Genomic DNA, 21,843 nt, shown 5'->3' on the forward strand with positions numbered 1-21,843 from the left:
TTTCCATCATTCTAAACAGGAAACTCTGAACCCTGAAACAATTATTCTTTTTTCCTTTGCCCAGGAAGCCTTTACTTTACTTTTTGCCTCAATGCACTGTCTGTCCTGTCAGAACTTTGCTTTTAACTGTGTATGCTAAAGATTCTCCAGGGAAGCACATAGATTCTCATTTTTTACAGTTGCGTAGTGTTTCACAGGACAGATTAAATCACATTCAACCAGCTCTTTAGAAGACTGAATGTTGTTTTCTTTTACTTTGCAACCATAGTTAAATGGATAATTTAAGCTAACGCCATTTTTCCAAGGGTAAAGGCATATGATATTTTAGAACACGTGGATTTGCTATGGTAGGCAAGAGGGATCCATGAAGTCATTGAAGTATTAAATGCAAAATCATGGACAGATTGTTTTATAGTGTAGGAACAAAACTCATTTACTCAGGGGATTGTTATTTCATTTAGCTATTTTAGTCGAATGATTGTATGAATTTGAAGCAAATACTCCGGAAAAATCTCCAAGGCTCTAATTTTATTGGATTTTAACAGACTGGTGCCTGACACAAATCATGTAGCTCCTACTTTTCTTAATGCTTTATAAGAATACTGTAAGAAGGGTCACTTCCTTAAGAGTCTTTGCTGACTACATTAGGTAAATAAAGGAAGCTGTTGTGCCAATGCTTGAAAATCTTTGGCTGTCAAATAGCGCATCTTAGCAGTGTGGGCTAGGAAAAACAAAACATTGCATGCACAGAACCAGACACAGTTCTCCTAAATCCTAGAGCCTGGAGGGTTCTGGTAGGGTCCAGAAGGCTGCACCAACTGCCAGGGTTTAATCAATGATCAGAAAGGGTCCAAGCCAGGAACTTGGCCCCAACTCCATTTATCCATCCTGCCGCCCATCCTCCACCTGCATCAATAAAACTTAGGGTGGCTGACCCTTCTCAGGACGCAAATGCCGAGGGCAGCTCTCAATGCCCAGGACCCGGCGCCGCCCAGGTCTCCCGCCGGTGCCAGGGGAAGCCCTTCGGGGTCCCGCAGGACTGACGCCCTGCCCCATGGAGCGGTGACGGTAGCAGAGCCAAAGAGGCCGCGCCTAGCTGGACGAGGCTGCAGTCAGTCTACCCGCAAGTCTCTACCGCCGGCTCCATCCAGGGCCGGGGTCCCGATCGCCCACTCCGCAGGAGAACCAGCTGTGGTGCTCGATTCGGCCGCCTCCGTCCTCAGGACTGGCCAGCTAGGGAGCCAGCGGCGCCCGAGACGCAGCCCCCACAGCCTCGTTCCCGCAGGCGAGGCTCCGAAGGGGGCGGCCGCCGGCTCGCCGCGCTCAGGCAGTCAAACAGCGAGCGGCGGGTGAGGCACGGGAAGCGCAGTCGCCGCGCCCCCGGCCAGCCCGACCCCTCCCGGCCCCGCGCCTTTCCGCGCCGCCGCCTCCCCACCCCCGCTCATTTCCTCTCGCACCCGGGCTCGCCAGCCCTCACCCCAATCCTTCCAGCCTCGGCTCTCCCGCACGCTCGCCCCATGCTCCCCGGCCGCGGTCCCCTCCTACGGGGCGCCCTCCCCCTTCCCGGCCCCGCCCCCTCCCCAGCCCGCGCTCCACGCCTTCCACGCCCGCCCCGCGCCCCCGTCTGGCCCCGCCCACCCCGCGCCGCCGGCCCCTCGGTCGGGGCTGCGCTCCACGTGTGGACGCTGCTCCGCGGCCCCCACTGACAGCCGCGCCCGCCGTCCCGCCCCGCGCCCCGGCCCCGGCCCCGCGCCCCATCGGCCCCTAAAACCCGCGCCGCGCCTGCCGCCGCGTCCTCCCGAGTGCGCCTCCGCCCGCGCTGCCGTCCCGCTCGCCCCGGCGCCGCGCACCCCCGCTGGGCTCCCCACGCCGCCGTCCCCGCGGGACTCCCTCTCCTTCTGGGGGCCGACTTTCGTCGACTCGCCCGCTTCTTTCTGGGGACTGGCGCGGCTTTCCAGGACCCGTGCCGGGGCGCACGGGGACCCGCTAAGCCGTGGCGCGCAGGCCCTTTTTTCTTGTGAGGTCCGCTTTCTTTGTAACTTTACGCCGCGGCCGCTCGGGTTGCTTTTGTAATTTCCCGCCCCCACCCGCTGGCCGTGCCGGAGTCGCTGGGGGCCGTGGCCCGGGGGATGCAACGTGGACCGCGCGGGGCTGCCGGCCGCCTCGCCAGCCCGTGAGCCGGAGCCCGCGCCCCGCGCCCCGCAGCCGCTCCGCTTCGGACCCCGCTAGAGCCGGGCGCAAGAGCCTGCGGGAGGTCGGGCGGCCGACGCGGTGATCGCTGGACCCCAACTTTGGTCGGGCCGCGCGGAGTGTGCCTTCGGTAGCTCCCCCTCCGCGGGCCTTGGTCCGCGCGCGCTCAGCGCCGGCGATGGGCAGACGGCGGCGGCCGTGTCTCCAGCCCTACTTCGTGTGGCTGGGCTGCGTGGCGCTCTGGGTACAGGGCACAGCCGGCCAGCCCCAGCCTCAGCAGTCCAAGCCTCCCCGGCCCCAGCCGCCGCTGCCCCAGGTCCGGCCCGCAGCAGCGGGCTCCGAAGGCGGGTTCGTGGCGCCCGAGTACCGGGAGGAGGGCGCCGCAGCGGCCAGCCGCGTTCGCAGGCGAGGACAGCAGGACGTACTCCGAGGGTAGGTGGGCTGCCGCGCCGGGGTGGCTGGTGAGGAGAAGCCAGCCTTGGCTGGGGCGCTTTCCATCTCACCCAGTGCTCGACCCTTTTTCGGGTGGCTAGCGGCGTATGGCTTCTCTAGGAGACTAGAAGACCCCCAGGGGCGCCCCCCACCTCGGACCCGACTCTGCGTTCAGCCTCTAGAGAGCCTTCCTTGGGGAAGGGGCAAGAGCCCCCTGGGTTGGGATCGCAAAGCCTGAGGCCCTGGAACAGGTTCCGAGTGCGGGTAGATGGCGGGCTTGGTGCGCCGTGAGCCGGGCGCTGGAGTCTGCCTGCTCCCCACCGTCGGGGGCGCCCCTCCAGAGCCTTTTGTTTGAGGACGTGTGCGGGGGCAGGGGGGTTTCCAACTCACTGGCTGCTCCACGACCTGAGCGCTACACCTTTCCGAGTGCACTACTTGACACGTCGGGGCCCAAGTAACACTTGATCAAGGAGAGATGGATTTGGGAGTAAGGGCAAGGAGTTTTACAGTGGAGTGTTCCCTTTGTTCTCTGCATCCGGAGGCCAGAATAGTAGCAAATTATATGTTTCCATGTCTCCTGTCGCCCTTGAAAATGGCAAGCAAGATGAAAAGGCGTTTACTTCCATCCTCCAAACCCCAAGGATTTGAAGTGTAGTTTTGATTTGTGTGTTGTGTGGAAATCTACTTGTTCGGGGTTTGCTTATGAGAACCCCTTCTGGGTTTCTGAATTCACTGCTACAAGTGTGTGACCTGCTTGTCCCTTGCAGGCCCAATGTGTGCGGCTCCAGGTTTCACTCCTATTGCTGTCCTGGCTGGAAGACGCTCCCGGGAGGAAACCAGTGCATTGTCCGTGAGTGCTTGGCTGGGCTCACAGTTTGGGGCAGCATCCTTAGCACTGGCTGGGGCTGACCTTGCTTCAGTTTTTGGACCAAGAATTGCTTTTAGTATGCATTGCCCTCAGGGCAGTGATGATCTGGTTCCAGCCCTGATTGAATACTAGAGAAAAAAAACAGCCTTTTCAGCTCAGGATCCATAGAAGAGCAGTGATAGTGATAAAAGTTTTAAAGATGCTTCGAAGTCATATCTTTTTGTCTCAGTATAAATTAAAAGGGGAGGGCAATTCCCTAGATAACTCAACACCACTCCCCCCCCAAAAGTCCAGATAAACCCACAGTGTTATTATGTAAATTATCTGGCTTTGGAATCTGCCCAAGCTTGGGCCTTAGGAAGAGCAAGCTTTTTTAGGCCCTTCTACAAAACCACAATATCTCTGCCTTCATCTCCACAGCCACATCACAGAAGGAGCATTCCCAGAGAGTTTCAGTTGACTCAGGTTAACAAAATTCTTAAAAGAGAAGTCTATTGAGTGGCATGACCTTTTGGGGAAGGGAGGGGGAAAGACATTTAAATTTAGAATTTCTAGCACTCCTAGTGCACAGATTTCCAGAGCAAGAATCTTGTAACTTGAAAACTTCTGTGTATTTAATCATAGAAGTGTCAGTTGTTTTGTTCCATTTCCAAAGTGTATTCATGTATCCAAGCTCTAACTGGAGAGCTCATTTAGTTACCAGTGGTATAGTCAAGGCGTCTGCCATGTCTCATTTCATTTGACCAGTGCTGAATAGAGCCAGGTATATTAGAAATGTGTTCTTTTGGAGCCAGTCATGACATTAGATTGACCTCAGTCTTCTCCAGGGAAAAGGTAATTTTGCCATTGTGAATGGAGAAAAGGGTCTAGACACGCTAGCCAATGGATAATACAGATGTAGTGGCATCTCTAGCTCTATATTTATTGGGTTTGTGGATTCAAAACAGAACTTCATTGTGAAATGCAATCTCAAGTATTGTTCAGATTAGTTTCTTCCTGTTTTTTTCTACCCTCAATCTCAAAAATCTCTAGTCATGAGGCAAAAACAGGCAAAGCAACTGTGTTCTTTAAAGCACTTCATAAGTGTTTTAAATAATATGTGCTATCGTAAGCCTTTGCTCTTTAAAAAAAGAGAGAGAGGGTGTGGCTTTCTTGTTCCTCCAGGGCAGTCCTATGTGAGGCATTTAAAGTAGGTGCATTTGCTTTTTTCAAGCCAGTAGGACATCACTGTGGCCGCTTTCCATTGCCATGGTTTCCTAGAATTCTAAAACAACCAACGTCACTCACTGCACACCTGCCACACTGGCCAGGAGTGACTTGGGCAGGGCGGAAAGTCTGACTCACTCAATGTAATGAATGTGACTGCCGTTATTGAGTTGGAGAGCAGCCGAGGAGAAGGGATAGGTTTATGGTATGTGTTGAAAATCTGTAAAGTCAGGGTTTGTTGGATCAGTGTGAAATGAGAATTCCAGAGAGCAAAGCCTTCTAGAATATTTGCAGTAGAAATACATGTATGGCTTGTTGAGTGTCAGTTTTAAATACTTTTGGTCACGGAGTAGCAGTTGTGTCCTTTACTAGTTTAGAAGATCTGAAAACCTAATGGTAAGCGACAATTGTAGCTTAATTTCTGCTAGTTGAAGTATTTGGGTGCTTATGAGATATATTGAAATTTACATGTATCAGGAGTCTACAATTTTGAATCTTAAAATGATCTTGTATCTCCAAGAAATATTTAAATTTGTGTCAAGAGATATCTGCAAAATTTTTATTATTAGCACATTAAAAAGCAAATTATTAACCCTGGTGTTATGGTACACGCCTGTAATCCCGGCACTAGAATATTATCACAAATTCAAGTTTAGCCCCAGTTACAAGTGAGTTCAAGGTCAGCCTAACCTAAATAGTGAGAATGTGTCTCAACCCCACAACTACTACCAGAAGATTAAATTGTTTATGTGAGAGTATAAAATAATGCACAAAGTAAGGGGAAAATGTAGCATCATCATATCATCATATTCTATCATGTGGGTCTTACCTAACATTTAATTTTTGGTACCACATTAAACTCAGTAATTCAATTATTTTGACATTTCAAAAGATAATCTGTGAGAACACAATGAAAAGAAAACCATTATAAACTTAAAATGAAGAATTTTAATTTCAGACTTCTGTAGGATGTTCTTTTTTTGTTTACCTATATCTCAACATTTAGCAAAAAAAGAAGAAAAGAACTTGGAGAATAATCAATAAGATCTAAATAATGAATAAGACCAATTAATAAAACCATTTTTACTTTAGTGAGCAACTTTTAGATTTTTAATCCATTTGGTTTGATCAGGTTTCATTATGAGAAAAAAGTATTAAAAGCAAAATATAGTTCTTAACATATTAGAAATGTAATGTATTTTCATCTCTATTTTGTTGTTCTTGTGACCTGAAAAGGTCACTGGAGTATTCCAAACTTTGAATCATTTGTTGGCAAAAGTATGTAATTGACTTTCTAATTTTCCATTCATTGTTTTATAATCTTGTTAGAATATGAAACAATAGAACTGTTGCTTATTAATGCATTAATTAATTAATACTGGGGACAGAATTTTGATCAGGGGATACAGTGGGATGAGATTGACCTACATTCATAGCATTTGAGACCTGAAGGGAACATGCAACATGCCAGCTAATCACTCTGTTTTACATTACCAACAAGAAAACTGAACCAGAGATTCTGTGGATTATTGCTGGTCTTGCAACAGATCTTGGACAGAGTGAGAACTGGACCTTAGAATTTATGTACTGAATACTTTTTACTTAGCCACCCAGTGTTCCTGGTACCATTGAAAAATCAGTATCTAGGTCCTCTCTCCTCCTCTTACTGGTATTTCTAGGTCTCCTGGTTAAATATTTTTGTGATACATACTGGAGCCTGAAAAGCGTGTGGGGAGAAAGGACTAAAGAATTCCTGTTTCTCACAGGGTTAAAAATGCACTGCACATACCTGCGGTCCTGACAGTAATTCACTGAGGGTTCCTAGTTTCTACTCCCTTACACTTCATTGAATTTAAGATCTGGATGGAACACTGTATTTCACCTAAGCGAGACTACTCACCTGATGGAGAAGAGAATTCTTTGAAGTAAAACAATATTTTAATGATTTGCTGTTGGACAGTTATTGGTGATCAAAAACTATAGTATATTTTAAGATGTATTAACCAACTCTCTGGGGGAGCCACATGCTTGCCTAAAATTTTATCCTTGCAGCATAATTGATACTGTTCCATTTATAAGCAGATGCTGGCTATATTATATGGATCTAAAAAACGCAGTTTGGAGAAATAAAACAAGTACCGAGTTCATTTGCTTCTGTAGTGCCTTATATTGTTGGAGGGATGTTAAATCTCTTGGAAGTTGTAAAATCCCTCCCTAGCAGAAGATATGCTATGCACATTAGCGTAAATATTTACAGCTGGGGCATTCTTAGATGTCCCTCACCTTCATGGATTCAGGCATAGAGCACTGAAGCATGCTGCCTTTGTGCTCAGATGGAATTCAATTGTGAGTGTAGAGATAAATCTTTCAGCTCCTCAATGAACAGACTCTAAATTTGGGACAGGCTTCCCAACTACACTCAGCTTCAGGTTGTGAGTGTCTGTGGTATGCGCTGCGTCAGGGAGTCTCACATCCCAACTGGTGACCCTCATACCTTTGTATTCATTGGAGGTCAGGGCTGCAGGAGGCTTGGCTTCTCCCCCCATCAAAATGTCTCAGTAGCTTTTTGAGTAGTGAGGGTAGGTTCGGTTGTGAAGATACTATGGGGGAAGAAAGGCTGGAAGAGGACGGAAGGAATTATTGAGGGGAACAAAGATTGATGATAGGGCAGGTCAGATACCAGCTGGGAAGGAATGTGCACAGAGCCCCTGAGGTTTGGCCCAGTCATTAGAGACCACAGTCTCCGGCTCAGCCAGTTTCACATTCTCTTTCTTCTGTGAGGGTCCTTTACACAGTGGGCTGTTTTTGTTAGGGCGGGTGGGATCTCTGGATTTCCCTAACACTTGCAGCTCCCTAGGTCAAGGCTGAATTCTTGGTGAATTCCACATTTAAAATCTCAGTCTTGAATGAAAAAAGCAATTGTATTGATGGGGGAGTTAAGATTTTAGTACCACACAATTTGAAATAGTTTCACTTGTTTCCATGTTGTCATGAGGATACTTGCAAAACATATTTCCATACCTACAATAGGTAATTTCATTACATAGCTAAAGTTGACATATTGCATAACATTTTATAGCTTAATATTTTGGCTATTTTTAAAATACAGCCTTCTTATTGTGTGAACTGTAGTTTATTATGTACTTACTTACTCACCTTCCTTTTGTGTTTTCTACAGCAATCTGTAGAAATAGTTGTGGAGATGGATTTTGTTCCCGACCTAACATGTGTACATGTTCCAGTGGCCAAATATCACCAACTTGTGGAGCAAAATCAAGTATGTTTCTTTTCTGTGGCTTTGTGTATTGCACGTTCCTTAAGCTTTTGAGTAAATGTTAAATGTCCTTTAAAAAGAAAATATAAAACCTCTATTTTCCTCACAAAGTGGGGTCTGTAGTAATTTTTGGAGTAATAATGTTTGGCTGCTTGTTGCCTCAAATGCATAATAGTTTTTGGAAAGAAAAGGGCTTTAATTCTGCCTGGGACATGTCTATGCAGTAGAAAAACCAGGATCCACTGAAGTGATTCTTTGTGACTAATAGCATTAACTTTCTGGGTTTTTACTAAGTACTGTTCGGGTTTTTTGATTATATTACTTTAGTCCTAAGAATTCTTTATTCTTGAGGGAACTCATTTACGTAGGAGTCCCTTGGCTTTCCAAGATGCCTTCCCCATCTGCCTGTTTTCCACCATACAGAACTTCAGCTCTTCAGAGGAAGCTATTTACCAACCTATGGTCCTTTGATGGCTGGTTCTGCCTGCTCTGAAGTCCCTCACTGGTACTTTCCACACCTGGCTGATTTTCATCATCCTAGATTCAGTGCAAGTGTCAAGTCAGAGTGTTCTTGTCTGGTTCCTATATCTGAGTTTCTCTCTGACTCTAGACTGTTCTCTTTCACACCAGTTTTTTTCATTTTCCACAATCTGTAATTACTCTGTGGTATTGTCTACCCGCTGTGTTATTTTTTGTGTCTCCGAAGTGGAATGCAGGTTCCACAAAGACCAAAGCCAGCTCTATCCTGGTTGCAGGCACTCAGCCCTGCAGTATGAATGCATATAAGTCCCCCTTATACCAGGCTCTGCACAGCACTACAGAACCACTTCCCCTGCTAGTGATTTCCTTTAACACTGAGGATGCATTTTATTTTAACTAAATGACATCTCTAAAAGGTATGTCCATGTGTGCCTTAAGGACAGATAAGGGTTACTGAGTCATAATATGTATTTCTGTAGTATTTATCTATGAATCAGAAGGTAGTTTATAATTTTATAGGTACTATAACGTTGGTGACTGATGTTTGTATTTTTTTGTCACTGTTCTTCACAGTTCAGCAGTGCAGTGTGCGATGCATGAATGGTGGGACCTGTGCAGATGACCACTGCCAGTGCCAGAAGGGATATATTGGAACTTCTGCGGACAACGTAAGAAATCCTTGCCTTGGAATCGACTTTGTTAAAATAACTTGATTTCGTGGGTATTCATATTAAGTCACAATTTGAGGTCTTAGAAAGCCTCTGATGCTTTGAAGAAATAGTTGTATGTAGTAAGACATACTTTACAAGGGGATTTCTAGTTTTTAGCCTATAAAATATTTCTTTTAGAATTTTTGTTCTTTGGAGTGTTAGTGTTGTTGATTACTACTATTGCTTTATCAGATTTGACACATACCACATTTCCATGTTTCTTTTCAATCAACTTGTATAAAATATGTACACTTTCCTGAAAATGGAGAGGTTTGGGACTCTCTTGCTCTTCCTGTCCCTGTGTATTTTTGGATATTTAAAAATAACCCCAGGAGACAAAAATCTCCTAAATTATCGTTCGTTCCAATGAAATGATTTTTAAAAGTGAGATGTCAATATGAAAGAGGAAACTTTATGCTGGGCATAGAGGTAAGTATCTATAGTCCCAGCACTCAGGAGGCTGAGGCAGGAGGAGCTCCCTGAGTTTGAGACCAACCTGGGCTACATAATGAGTTCAAGGTCAGCATGCATACAGTGCAAGACCCTGTCCCAGACAACTTTTTTAAAACAAGAATGTAAAGATTATAGCTCCTAGATTGTGATGCATCAGCAAGAAATGCTTTGGGCTAGTGTTTCCCAAATTGTAAGATCTGTGTGAGAATTCACATAATTTTATGTATAGAAGGAAATAACATTAAAGAAGTTAAATCACAAGAAGTAAGTTGGGCCCTTTTGCCTTCGTTTGCACTTTTATATATAGAGTTTGGGTGTGATGATAATGTTCAAGGCTTCCCTGCGAACTACTGACTCCTGTTTGCCACAGAGAAAACATCTTAGCAGCACAAGACTATCTAACTTGTTTTTAGTTAACATTATTTTATTTTTGTTGCAATTTTAGCTTTTTCTGAATTGTAAAATATATATAACATGAAATTCACTATTTTAACTATTAAACGTGTACAGTTCAGGGTCATTAAGTACCTCCAAATTTATCATACAACCACTGACACCATCTATCTTCAGAATTTTCTTTTCGTGTTGCAAAACTGAAACTGTACCAAATTAAATAATAACTTCTCCCTTCCCTCTCACCCCAGCTTTTGGAAGCCATCATCCTTTCTGTCTCCATAAATGTAACTACTCTCGGTACTTCATAAAATTATTTGGTGTTTGTCCTTTTGTGACTGGCTTATTTAACTTAGTATAATATGTTTAAGTTTTATCCATGTGGTAGCATCTGCCAGAATTTCCTTACATTAAAAGCTGAATAGTATTAGACTGTATCTATCACATTTTTTCCATTCATCTGTTGATGAGCATTTGAGCTCCTTTGATCTCTTGACTACTAGGAATAATGATGCTATGAACATGGATTTACAGATAACTGTTTGAGTTCCTGCTTTCAGTTGTTTTGGGTCTATACTCAGAAAAGGAATTGCTGGATTATATGATTATTCTGTGAAGAGTGTGGAGTGTGGTGGTTGTAGTTATTTTTTAGATTGCAGTCTGCTTAGCATTATCATAGCTTCCCATTTATTAATGTTACAAAGTTTTCTCCAAATAATTTTAAGTCAAATAGGTGAATCCATTTAAAGGAAGGTCTGCTAAGGTCAATAGTAGGTTGACTTCTTCTATAAAGGGCAGAAAGTATGTTTTAGACTTTGCTTTCTCTGTTGCAAATAATGCACTTTGCCATTGTGGTACAGCCGTGACCACAGATAACTTATAAATGAAAGGACTTGGGTGTGTTTCAACAAAACTTCATTGCTGAGATACTTTATAAACTTGGTAGTCATAGAATATTTTTTTTTTTTATTTAAGAGGAAAAAGAGAAAAACACAAAGCAAACCAAAGCGGCGTAAGGGTACACGCAATACAGAACTACAAAACAAAACAAAACAGAACAAAACAAAACAAAAAACCATAACAGTAAGAAATTACCTGCTAGTAGATTACACACTATTTTCTTGAAAATAGTTCCTCAAATCACAGTATCAAAGAACACAAGGTGGACATTCAAACAGGGAGACTGCAAACAGCTGTGTTCAATGTTCCAAAAACATTGATAAAGTCAGCTATTTAACACCCCCAAACACACTTGCTGTTATATCCGTTAGAGCTCTTTTTCTTTTTTTTTTTCCCTCTCTTTTTTACAACAAAATTTACACATCTTGGATTTTATTACTCCTTAGTGCTTATTACTTTCTTTGGGGGGGGGGAAGAATACAGTCAAATATGGCAAAACAAAGCTGTCAGTCAATACCAAGGATAGACATAGCACATGGTGTAGAACAGAGTACAAGTTTATCAACAATGGTTATCAACGTTGTCCCTTGTTTCCTTAAAAAGAATTGTCTATCTTATTAGATATTATAAAGTTGGACAAAACAGTAGAGAACAAGACCAATAAAACTTAGGCATTGTAAACATTACAGGACTTCCAAAGAAGACAATAGTCAAACCAGAATGGGTATCTTAGTGAATCTTATTGTCTTCAAAGTAGTTGCCTATGTCTTCAAACTTGATACTATCATATAGAATGGAACAGAGTCTAATCAGTCAAAACAAGATCGTGGGAGTACTACAGGACTTCAAAACAAGTTAATAGGAAATCGAAAAGAGTTACTATTTATATATCCTAATTTTTTTGAATTTTTTCTTTAATTAAGACAAACATAAGAAATGACTAAATAATTTTTTTTTGAAACAATAAGGGGGAGATTGAGATAAAACAGGACATAACAATATAACAATAGAGGTCACAGCATGACTGTTTCAATAACCTAGTACTTCACCACCTTATAACCTGACTTAATAATAGTTACCATAGTGTCTTTTTCCTTGAAATATTTGGGTAAAACTTCATATACTCTAGCTTCAAATATTTTCATATCAAGAAGCCCAGAATAAAGCCTTTCTAATTAATGAGTGAAAACTTTATAGGGCTTCAAGGCCACCTAATGGGGAATCATGATTACCACATATTTTTATATATTTGAATCATTACTTACATTAGGGAAACTATTCGGTATTCACACATGCGAGATTGATTTATTTCACTTATGAGTATGGTCTCAAGCTGCGCCCATTTATTGATAAATATCTCAATGTGATCCTTCTTTATAGCTGAATAATACTCCATTGTATAGAAATACCACAACTTTTTTATCCATTCCTCAGTTGATGGGCACTTGGGTTGTTTCCAAGATCTGGCGATTACAAATTGTGCTGCTATAAACATAGGTGCACATATATCACTGTGGTATGATGCTTTCAGTTCTTCTGGGAATATGCCTAGAAGTGGAATAGCTGGAATAAATGGGATTTCCAGTCCCAACTTTTTGAGAAATCTCCAGACAGATCTCCACAAAGGCTGTACCAGTCTACACTCCCACCAGCAGTGCAGGAGAGTTCCTTTTTCCCCACAGCCTCTCCAGCATTTGTTGTCGGTTTTCTTGATCCTGGCCATTCTTTCAGGAGTGAGATGGTATCTCAGTGTGGTTTTAATTTGCATTTCTCTAATGACCAATGATGATGAGCATTTTTTCATGTATTTATTTGCCATTTGCATTTCTTCATCTGAGAATTGCGTATTCATCTCAGATGCCCATTTTTGGATTGGATCTTTGAATTTCGGAGGTCTGAGTTTCTTTAATTCTTTGTATGTTTTAGACAAGAGGCCCTTGTCTGAGAGAGAGTTCACTAAAATCTTTTCCCAGTTTGTGGGTTTTCTTTTCACTATGCTGGAGATTTCTTTTGACATGCAGAAACTTTTTAATAAGAAGTGGTCCCAGTTATTGATTCTGGGAAGTATTTCCCGTGCGGTTTGAGTCCTGTTCATGAATTCTTTACCTACTCCTATGTCTCCAAGGTTTCTACCTATTTTGTCTTCCAATAGATTTAGTGTTTCTGTTTTAATATTCAGATCTTTGACCCATTTACATTTTAATTTAGTACATGGTGATAGACATGGGTCTAGCTTTAGTTTTCGGCAAATGGAGAGCCAGTTTTTCCAGCACCATTTATTAAAGAGACTGTCGTTCTTCCAGTGAACCTGCTTGGCTCCTTTATCAAAAATAAGGTGGTTGAGTGTGTTCGTAGTTGTGGTTGTATCTTCTAATCTATTCCACTGATCTTCGGCTCTGTTTTGATTCCAATACCATGTTGATTTTACTACTGTTGCTTTGTAGTATAACTTCAAGTCAGGGATTGTGATGCCTCCTGCTTTGTCTTTGCTGCTTAGAATTGCCTTTGCGATTCTAGGTCTCTTCTGGTTCCAGATGAAATTTAGGAGTGATTTCTCTAGATCTATAAGGTATGTTGATGGTATTTCTATTGGGATTGCATTGAATCTGTATAACAGTTTTGGGAGAATGGCCATTTTCACAATGTTTGTTCTTCCTATCCATGAGCAAGGGATGTCTTTCCATTTTCTGAGATCATCTTCAATTTCCTTTTTCAGTGTATTATAATTTTCACTGTATAAGTCTTTCACTTCTTTCGTAAGAGTAATTCCTAAATATTTCATTTTTTTGCTTGCTAATGTGAATAGTCCAGTTTCTCTTATTTCCCTCTCTGTAATTTTGTTATTCGTGTATAGGAATGCTATTGATTTCTGAGTATTGATTTTGTATCCAGCCACATTACTGAATTTATTTATTGTATCTAAGAGTATTTCAATGGAGTTTAGGGGGTCTTCTATGTAGAGTATCATGTCATCTGCAAACAATGATAATTTAACTTCTTCTTTTCCTATCTTTACCCCTTTTATTTCTCTTTCTTGCCTAATTGCTCTGGCTAGTACTTCCAGTACTATATTAAATAGGAGTGGTGATAAAGGACATCCTTGTCTTGTACCCGATTTTAAAGTAAAGGCTTTCAATTTTTGGCCATTTAGTATGATGCTGGCTGTTGGTTTGTCATAAATGGCCTTTATTATATTGAGGTAAAGACCATTTATTCCAATTTTCTGTAAAGTTCTTATCATGAATAAGTGTTGGACCTTATCGAAGGCTTTTTCTGCATCTATAGAGATGATCATGTGATTCTTATTTTTGGCTTTATTGATATGGTGGATTACATTTATTGATTTGCGTATGTTGAACCATCCTTGCATTCCTGGGATGAATCCCACCTGGTCATGGTGTATAATCTTCTTGATGATTTGCTGGATCCTATTTGCCAATATTTTATTGAGGATTTTTGCATCTGTGTTCATTAGGGAGATCGGTCTATAGTTCTCTTTTATAGTTGGGTTTATTTGCTTTGCTTAGTGGTTTTATCCTTTGTGTATCTAAGCTGTCTTTCAATATTTTTTGCAGGATTGGTTTGGTGTTCATGAAGTTCTTCAGCTGTTCTTTGTCATGGAAGTATCGTATTGCACCATCTATTTTGAATGATAGTTTTGCAGGATATATCAGTCTTGGTTGGAAATCATTTTGCTTTAGGATCTGGAATACTTCACTCCATGCTCTTCTTGACTTTATCGTTTGTGCTGAGAAGTCTGCTGTGATTCTGATAGGTTTTCCTTTATAAGTGATTTGTCTTTTCTCTCTGACAGCTTTTAATAATCTATTCTTGTGTTGGATTTCTGGGATGGTGACTATTATATGTCTGGGTGTAGTTTTATTTTGGTTATGACTGTTTGGAGTTCTATATGCTTCACTGATCCTGATGTCAGTTTCTGATCTCATGCTTGGGAAATTTTCAGCTATTACTTCTCTAAATATCCTCCTGACATCCTTCATGTTGTCTCCCTCTCTTTCATTAATCCCTATCATTCTTATGTTATTCTTCTTTGCATCGTCTTGCAGTTGTTGAATTGTTGTTTCCTGGTTCCTTGTTATTTTCAAAAGATCTTTCCTTTCCTGTTCACTAGCTGCAATCCTGTCTTCAAAGTCTGAAATTCTATCTTCACTTTCATTAAGGCGGTTTTTACAACTTTCAGTGGAGTTTTTTATTTCCTGTATATCTCTGTGCATCTGCATTATGTATTCTGTTTGTTTCTTATATTGCTCGTCTAGGGATTCTATCTTTTTGTTTAGTTCCTCCAATTTTTTATCTGTGTTTTCTTTAGATATATTTAGAATCTCTTTCATTTCTTTTATCATTTCTTCTTTTATCTGGGAGATTATTTCGAGTTTGAATTTCTTTAAAGCTTCCTGGAGTTGCTTGTCAATTTCAGTGGCTATTGTGTCCGATATATGAGGTGGATGGGATATATTTTCTTCTATATACATCGCTCCTAGGGTTTCTTGAGATGGGCTGGAGGTTTGAGGTTGTAATTTGGTCTTTCGTTTTGTCATTTTCCTATATTTCTGTGTTTCAAGTGTTATTTGAAAGCTTCCTCAGGATCTGTTGAAAATCCCCTTCTATGTTTGGAGCTACTGGGACTCTGGCGCCGCGCTACTCCAAGCCATTAGGCCTACAGAACCAGTGGCCCTCCTCTGCCTGCTCAGAACTCCGCAGTTCCAGACAAGCTGGGCCTCAGGGACACTGTGCGCCCACCTGCCCCTTGGAAGCTCCACAGTTCTTCAATCGCAGCCGGGTTAGGGTACTCACCACAGGCCGCAGTGCTTCAGGAACCTGTGGACCCTCCCTGGTTGCAGAGATATCCACAGTCCTCCAGACACGCAGAGAGGCCAGTGAGGGCACCCCAGATCTGCCCAGCTCCTCCTCTGCAGACCTATGGCCAGGCACGGCAGCTAAACAGGCTGGGCTAGGCTGGTAGTGTGGGCCAGCCCACCTATCGGGAGCTCAGCAGGTCTCCAAATGAAGCCGGGAATGGGGAGGCTGATGTGGAAGCCTCAAACCCACCTCTCCCCTTCACTGCACCTGGAAGCCTGAGGGAACTCCAGCAGTCTGGGCGCAGAAATCCAGAGTCCTCCAGACACGCAGAGAGGCCAGTGAGGGCACCCCAGATCTGCCCAGCTCCTCCTCTGCAGACCTATGGCCAGGCGCCAGTCATAGAATATTAATACTGTGATTTTTAAACAAAAACAGAAGAATCCCTCTTAGCTCAAAAGCAGTGCAAAATCAGAGCCAGATCTGGCCTTTGTACTGCACTTTGTACTACAGTCCTTATTGGGGTGGTTCTCCAGGGTGACAAAGCTACCAGGGTAATGTGAAACTGACTGAAGCTGGGGACCTAGAGTGTTAAGGTATAGGAGGATACAGTGAACTGAGGCTCTTTTCCTAGCAAGAATCAGTGTCCAGGATAGAAACATCTCTAGCCCAGGGTCTAAGCAAGAGAACAGAACAAATTAGGAAACAGCAAGACAGAAAATTATTGCAAAGGGGCTTTTTTTTTTCATGAATGATACTTGTTCTTCATATTCTCTCTATATATATGTGAGTATTTTGTAGCCTTAAAAAAAGCAAAGTCTTTGATGAACACAGTCTATGATGATAAAGAGGCAGATTTATATCTATAAGTTTTATGCCTTCTAAGAGTATTGGGAGACATAGTTATAACTGTTTTAGAGTTCAGTAGCCAGAGAGGAGACAGGATTATCCTTCTTGAAATTCAGCCTTTTGCTTTGCTGGGGAAAAAATTATGATTTCTCCAGAACCATAAGGAGCAGAGCTTTGTCTCAGCTGATCTTTCTCAGTCCTGAGTCTCTCCTGCAGCTCACCTGGGTTCATTGCTGCAGCTGTCTTGGGCATCTGTGGATATGTATGGTTCCCTGAAGGCTCTGCAGCAGAAGCTATAGGCGAGCCCCTTCCCTGCTGCTCACACAGAAATAGACAGCTAGGGAATGAAAGTCCTCTCCTTCTGGAAGAGTGCTGTTATGTCCTTCTGCCTCTGTGTGACCCAGGATCAGTGCTGCCGCACTCTCCATCCAGGTGATTACAAAACCTGTATGTACCTGAGTGTTTTTCACTGGAGCCTCCTGAGATGAAGCCTTCCTTCTCTAATCTTTATTTCAGGGTCTGTGGAATAGATGATGCAAGCAAAATATGTAGCTAACAAAGTTTATTCGCAAATCAGATGACTGTGTGATAACTAGAAAACGGTAGGCCAATAAATGATTTAAGGAAGACACTGTTTATATTGTCTTATATAGCAAGTGTAAGGACTGTTGAAACTGAAGGAGGAAATGACAGTTTTCAGCTCAGAGATCCAGAAAAGCCTCAGAAATGTGACATTTGCTAAAATTGCGAATTAGAAATTGAAACTGCTTAGCTGCTTGCTTGGAATGTAGGCAGCATCATTCTTTAGAAAATATTCTCTCATTTTATTCAATGCTGTTGAGTAACTGCTCTGTGCCATATGTAAGGTGCTGAGAGTTCTTCAGTGAACAACACAACCTGTGGGCAGAGTTTACCTTCTGATAGGGAAGACACAGGAATTGGTGAGTAAGGGAAGAAGTACACAAGCGATGCAAATGTAGGTAATGAGAAGATCTAGGATAAGAAGAAAGCTCCATAAGCAGAACAGAGTCTGATTAAGGCTTAGCAGTTCTCTGATGCCCTGAGGCATCTCAGGGAAGGTGACATTTGCACACAGACCCGAGGCTGTGCTTTTATTTCCATGGATGATATTTTCTAGGCAGAGGGAAAAACAAATTCAAAGGACCTATGGCAGAAAACAGATCATATGTGTTTTGGATACCATAGGAAAAATCTTTGTGGCTGAAATAAGGGGAAATTGGGGTAAGGTGAGAGGTGAGTTTGGAGAAGGAGGTGTGGGCTTTACAGATCAGGAAAGAAATTCTGTGTATATCTCAAATACAATAGAAGACTTGGGAGCGTTTTGAACGCTCACTTGATATGATCTCATAGACATTGTTTGATAAGTCATTTGGGCCACTGGATTGTGGGGTGGACAAGGGGGAGCCAAAAGGGTCAGTTGGCAGGCTGAAGGGGTGGTGGTGTGGGACTGCAGCTGTGGTCCTGAAGATGGGGTCCACCGGTGTGTTTAGCTTGTGTTTTGGAAATAGGGTCTAAAGAAGACTCTATGTGAATAAAAAAGTGAAACATCAAACATGATAGCTGGGGGATTTTGGTGTCGTCTCCCTGAGTGCTCATGGTCACCTGCTAAAATGGAACGAACTCAGTGGGAATGAGTTGGGTAGGCGTTGGTGGGCTGAAGACAGCTTAGTTTTGCATATGTTTATCGGAAAAGTCTGTTAGATTCCCAAGTGGAAATAGCTGAAGAGTAATAGATTAGATGTCAGAGAAATAGCTTTGGAAGTATATATACTGCAGTTTCATACAGATAAGATTTAATCACGGACCTAGGTGAGGACCACTAGAAAACTGTAGACTGAGAAGTAAAGAGGGTCGAGGCCAAAGTCGTGACTCAGCCCAACATTTGGGGTGGAAAAGAGGAAGCCATCCAGCTGAGGAGTGAAAAAGGGTAGACTGCAGGACAGGAGGAGAGTGGGGAGAGTGTGGAAGCCTGACGGAAAGAAGGCAGCACCAGTGGTTAAGACTGATGCTGTTCTGTGCTGATGCAGTGAGCTCCTCTTAACATTTGCATCTGGGTTAGAGTGTTATTTTTATCTGATAAGTTTTGTCAGATAAACAGAAACTGCTCTGAAGAGCAGTATAGGAATCTGTCTCATAAAAATGCATTGTCCATTATATTGTTATGATTTAGATCCTGGGTGTCCCCCTGAAGTTTCATGTGCTCAAATCGTGAGGCTTTTGGGAGGTGGGTGGGTCAGTGGGACATGGCACTCATCGGGAGACAAGCTGGAAGAGGGTTCCTCCCCCGCTAGCTCCTCCGTTCCCTGCTTCCTGGCTCACATGACCAGCCCTTTTACCGTGCTGTTTCTGCCTTGGAGCCAGCATGCCATGGACTAGACATGTAAAAACTATGAGCCGAAATAAGCGTCTCCTCTTGTAAATTGTGGGTGTCAGATATTTTGTCCTAATACTAAGGAAAGCAACTAATGTCAAACAGTACGTTTTCCCCCAGATAGCCATGGCAGCTGTGAAACCAGCTCGTGTTTTGCATTTCCATCTGCAGAATGCCTTCTTCTTCCCTGCCTTTCACTTTATCTCTGAGCCAGGTAACTAGGTGAATTTTTCGTTTCTTTCTTTTTTTTCGGCCAAGGTGTAAATATTTTGACCTTCCTGAGTGGCCAGTAATCCTTCCATAGTGGAAATTTAGGCATATTCAAGTGTCTTGCCAACTCGAATTGAAATATAAATTACTTTCTCCATTATGTTTTGTTAAAAAGTATTTTCTAAAGTATCTTTCACCATGACTCATTCAGAAGATGGAAATGCATCTCTGTGGTCTTTTGTTTACACTTTTGTCAGTATTTCCTGCCCTTCTTTTGCTGTTGGTGTTCGGTGTAACCTTGGGATCCTAGAGAACTTGGCTTCCTTTCCCCTGCAAGTAGTTTGTGGTTTAAAAATAAAAGGAATGAAGAAGGTAAAAAGCGTATAATGTGTAGACACTCTGCCTTTTATTTTATCCAAGTTCTGGGTCTGTTCTGGAAGAGCTCTCATGAGTAACGAATATAAGTGAGTGACTACATAAATGAGTCTCCATTTTTCTGCTCACAAGACTCCTAATAATATTTAGAGTGTTAGAAATTAAAAATGAGAATTTTAAAAATATTGATGGCAAGTTTATTTAACCTATTTTGTTGTTGCTGTTTGGTGCTGAGAATTGATCCCAGGCGCACCCCCAGATTTTTTTTGAGGCAAGGTCTCCCTGAATTGCCCAGGCTGGCTTGGACTTGACAGTCATCCTGACGCAGCTGCCGAGTAGCCTGCGCCACTGCCTCCTCAACTTGAATATTTTATAGCAATAACTGTTTTCCAACTCTCCAGATGAATTTATTGAGGAGGGAAGCATGGAGTCTAGACAGATTGGATTGGCTTTCACTTGTAATGGATCACCTCCTTCTGGGAGAAGACCAGGATTCATCCAGCCCTGTCGTCTGTGGGCTTCGGGAGCTCTGTTTTGGAAAAGCCTGAGAGAAGCCAGCCTTTCTCCTACTTAGCCATGGCACTCTCCCAGACGGTGACCGATGACTGCTTTTCCACATCTGTGTCTTTTTTAAAGGCAGTAGAGTGATGAAAAAACACGTCTGGGAAAGTGACTTCCATTTACATGTCTCACAACTTGATAGGGTTTAAAGAAAATTCATTAATTGTATTTAATTAGTTAAAGTGTATCTGTTGAATGTTTAGAATTGCTAAGTTCCGGCAGCGATTTCAGTGGAACGACACAGTGCTTTTGTTGTTTTTTTATTATTTATTTATGTATTTGGTACCGAGTATCAAACTCACAACCTCTCGCTTGCCAGGCAGGCACTGGGCTGCTGAGCTATATTCCTGGCCCCTTTTGTGTTTTCTTATATTCCTGTCCATCCTCATCTTCCTCACCATCCTCAAGTCCTTTGTTCACCTGTCCAGATCCTCTGTGTTTACTCTTCTGTTCTCTCTGCCCACACGTTGCACAGCAGTGATGGGCACCATGCAGAGCTCTGCTTGGAACAGCTGGGGGAGCAGAGTGGATCTCAGGGGAAGAACTGTGCAAAGACAGAATCGTGCTTCTGCCCAAAGAGTGGCTCTAGACCGCCAACAAAGTGATGCCTTAGGGTGGAGAGTATCTTTATTTCCCGCTGTGTCAGGTGTTGCTGTCATCATCTGAACAAAAAGTACTCCATGCTCTCAGGACGATGATAGGTAATACAGTTCAATAGCCCTGATTAAAAAAAAAAAGTGGTGGCGCGGTTCCATTTTTTAGACATCAGCCTACTTACTGAGCTTTCTGTATTTAAGGTGTGCTCCCTTAAAGTGTACATAAATGATTTTTTTCTCCTTCAATTTCCTTTATTATGAAAAACTAAGGTCTTTATGCTCTATTTGGGGGCACAGATCTTAAGACATATGCCCATTCTTTATTTGTGAAGGCAATGTTTCATTTCACCAGGGTGCATGAGTTGGGAGATGAGCTCTTGGTGCTAGAATTTTCTCTTGCAGAAGAGAGGTTTGGGAATTCAGCATCATGGAGGCAGGAGGAGTACTCACCCTTCAAGGATACTGGGCACTGATCTTTGGGACACTTGCCCGATCCCTGGTGCTGGGATGAGTTAACACTACAGGGTGGTACAGTGGACAACAAGGGACAGTGGGTTTGGTTCTACCTGTTTGGCTTTGTGTGAGAGAGTATTGTTCTGTGAATCTGTCATGATTCCAGTTGGCCCTTCATATCCCCAGTTATGGACCTGTGGATTTAAACAAACCAATGATTAAAAAACATTTTAAAAAATTGTGCCTGTACTGAGCATGTCTAGTCTTCTTTTTCCTTGTCACTGTTCTTTGAACAATACAGTAGAAAACTATTTTATAACATGCACGTTATATTATGTCATAAGCAATAGATGATTTAAAGATCTTACATGAAATATCAGATCTTGGCCATCTATGAATTTTGGTATCCACAGGGTTCTGGATTCAGTTCCCTGTAGATATCAAGGGACTTCTGCACTTGAAATAATTTTAACTGTGGGCTGATTTTATGTGAAAAAATAAATTGTAAAAAACTGATGAAGACACAGTTTTCTTCCCTGTGCTTTCTTCTGTGATACTCATCCAGTCTTTATACATTGATTACTTCTCTTGACATTTTATAACTAAAATTGATGGTACTTTTGCCCACTTTTCATGTTAGTTTTGACTTTTCTGCTTTATATTTTTCCTCTTCCCAGCTTATT

The 21,843-nt window shown here is 42.6% G+C and overlaps 1 protein-coding gene across 1 annotated transcript in view; it reads left to right on the top strand.

Moving 5' to 3' along the window:
- Positions 1-2,363: 2,363 nt before the first annotated feature.
- Positions 2,364-21,843, top strand: part of Fbn2 (fibrillin 2) — a 224,999-nt gene continuing 205,519 nt past the window's right edge. Inside the window, 5 exon segments of the mRNA XM_063232411.1 lie at positions 2,364-2,622; positions 3,390-3,472; positions 7,875-7,973; positions 9,024-9,104; positions 9,107-9,118. Of these exon segments, the coding sequence (XP_063088481.1) occupies positions 2,369-2,622; positions 3,390-3,472; positions 7,875-7,973; positions 9,024-9,104; positions 9,107-9,118 (529 nt within the window). The 5' untranslated portion in view covers positions 2,364-2,368.

This window comes from Cavia porcellus, unplaced genomic scaffold (genome assembly GCF_034190915.1).
Source record: "Cavia porcellus strain 051 isolate PalLab524CR breed Dunkin Hartley unplaced genomic scaffold, mCavPor4.1 scaffold_21, whole genome shotgun sequence".
In the NCBI taxonomy this organism is placed as follows: Eukaryota; Metazoa; Chordata; class Mammalia; order Rodentia; family Caviidae; genus Cavia; species Cavia porcellus.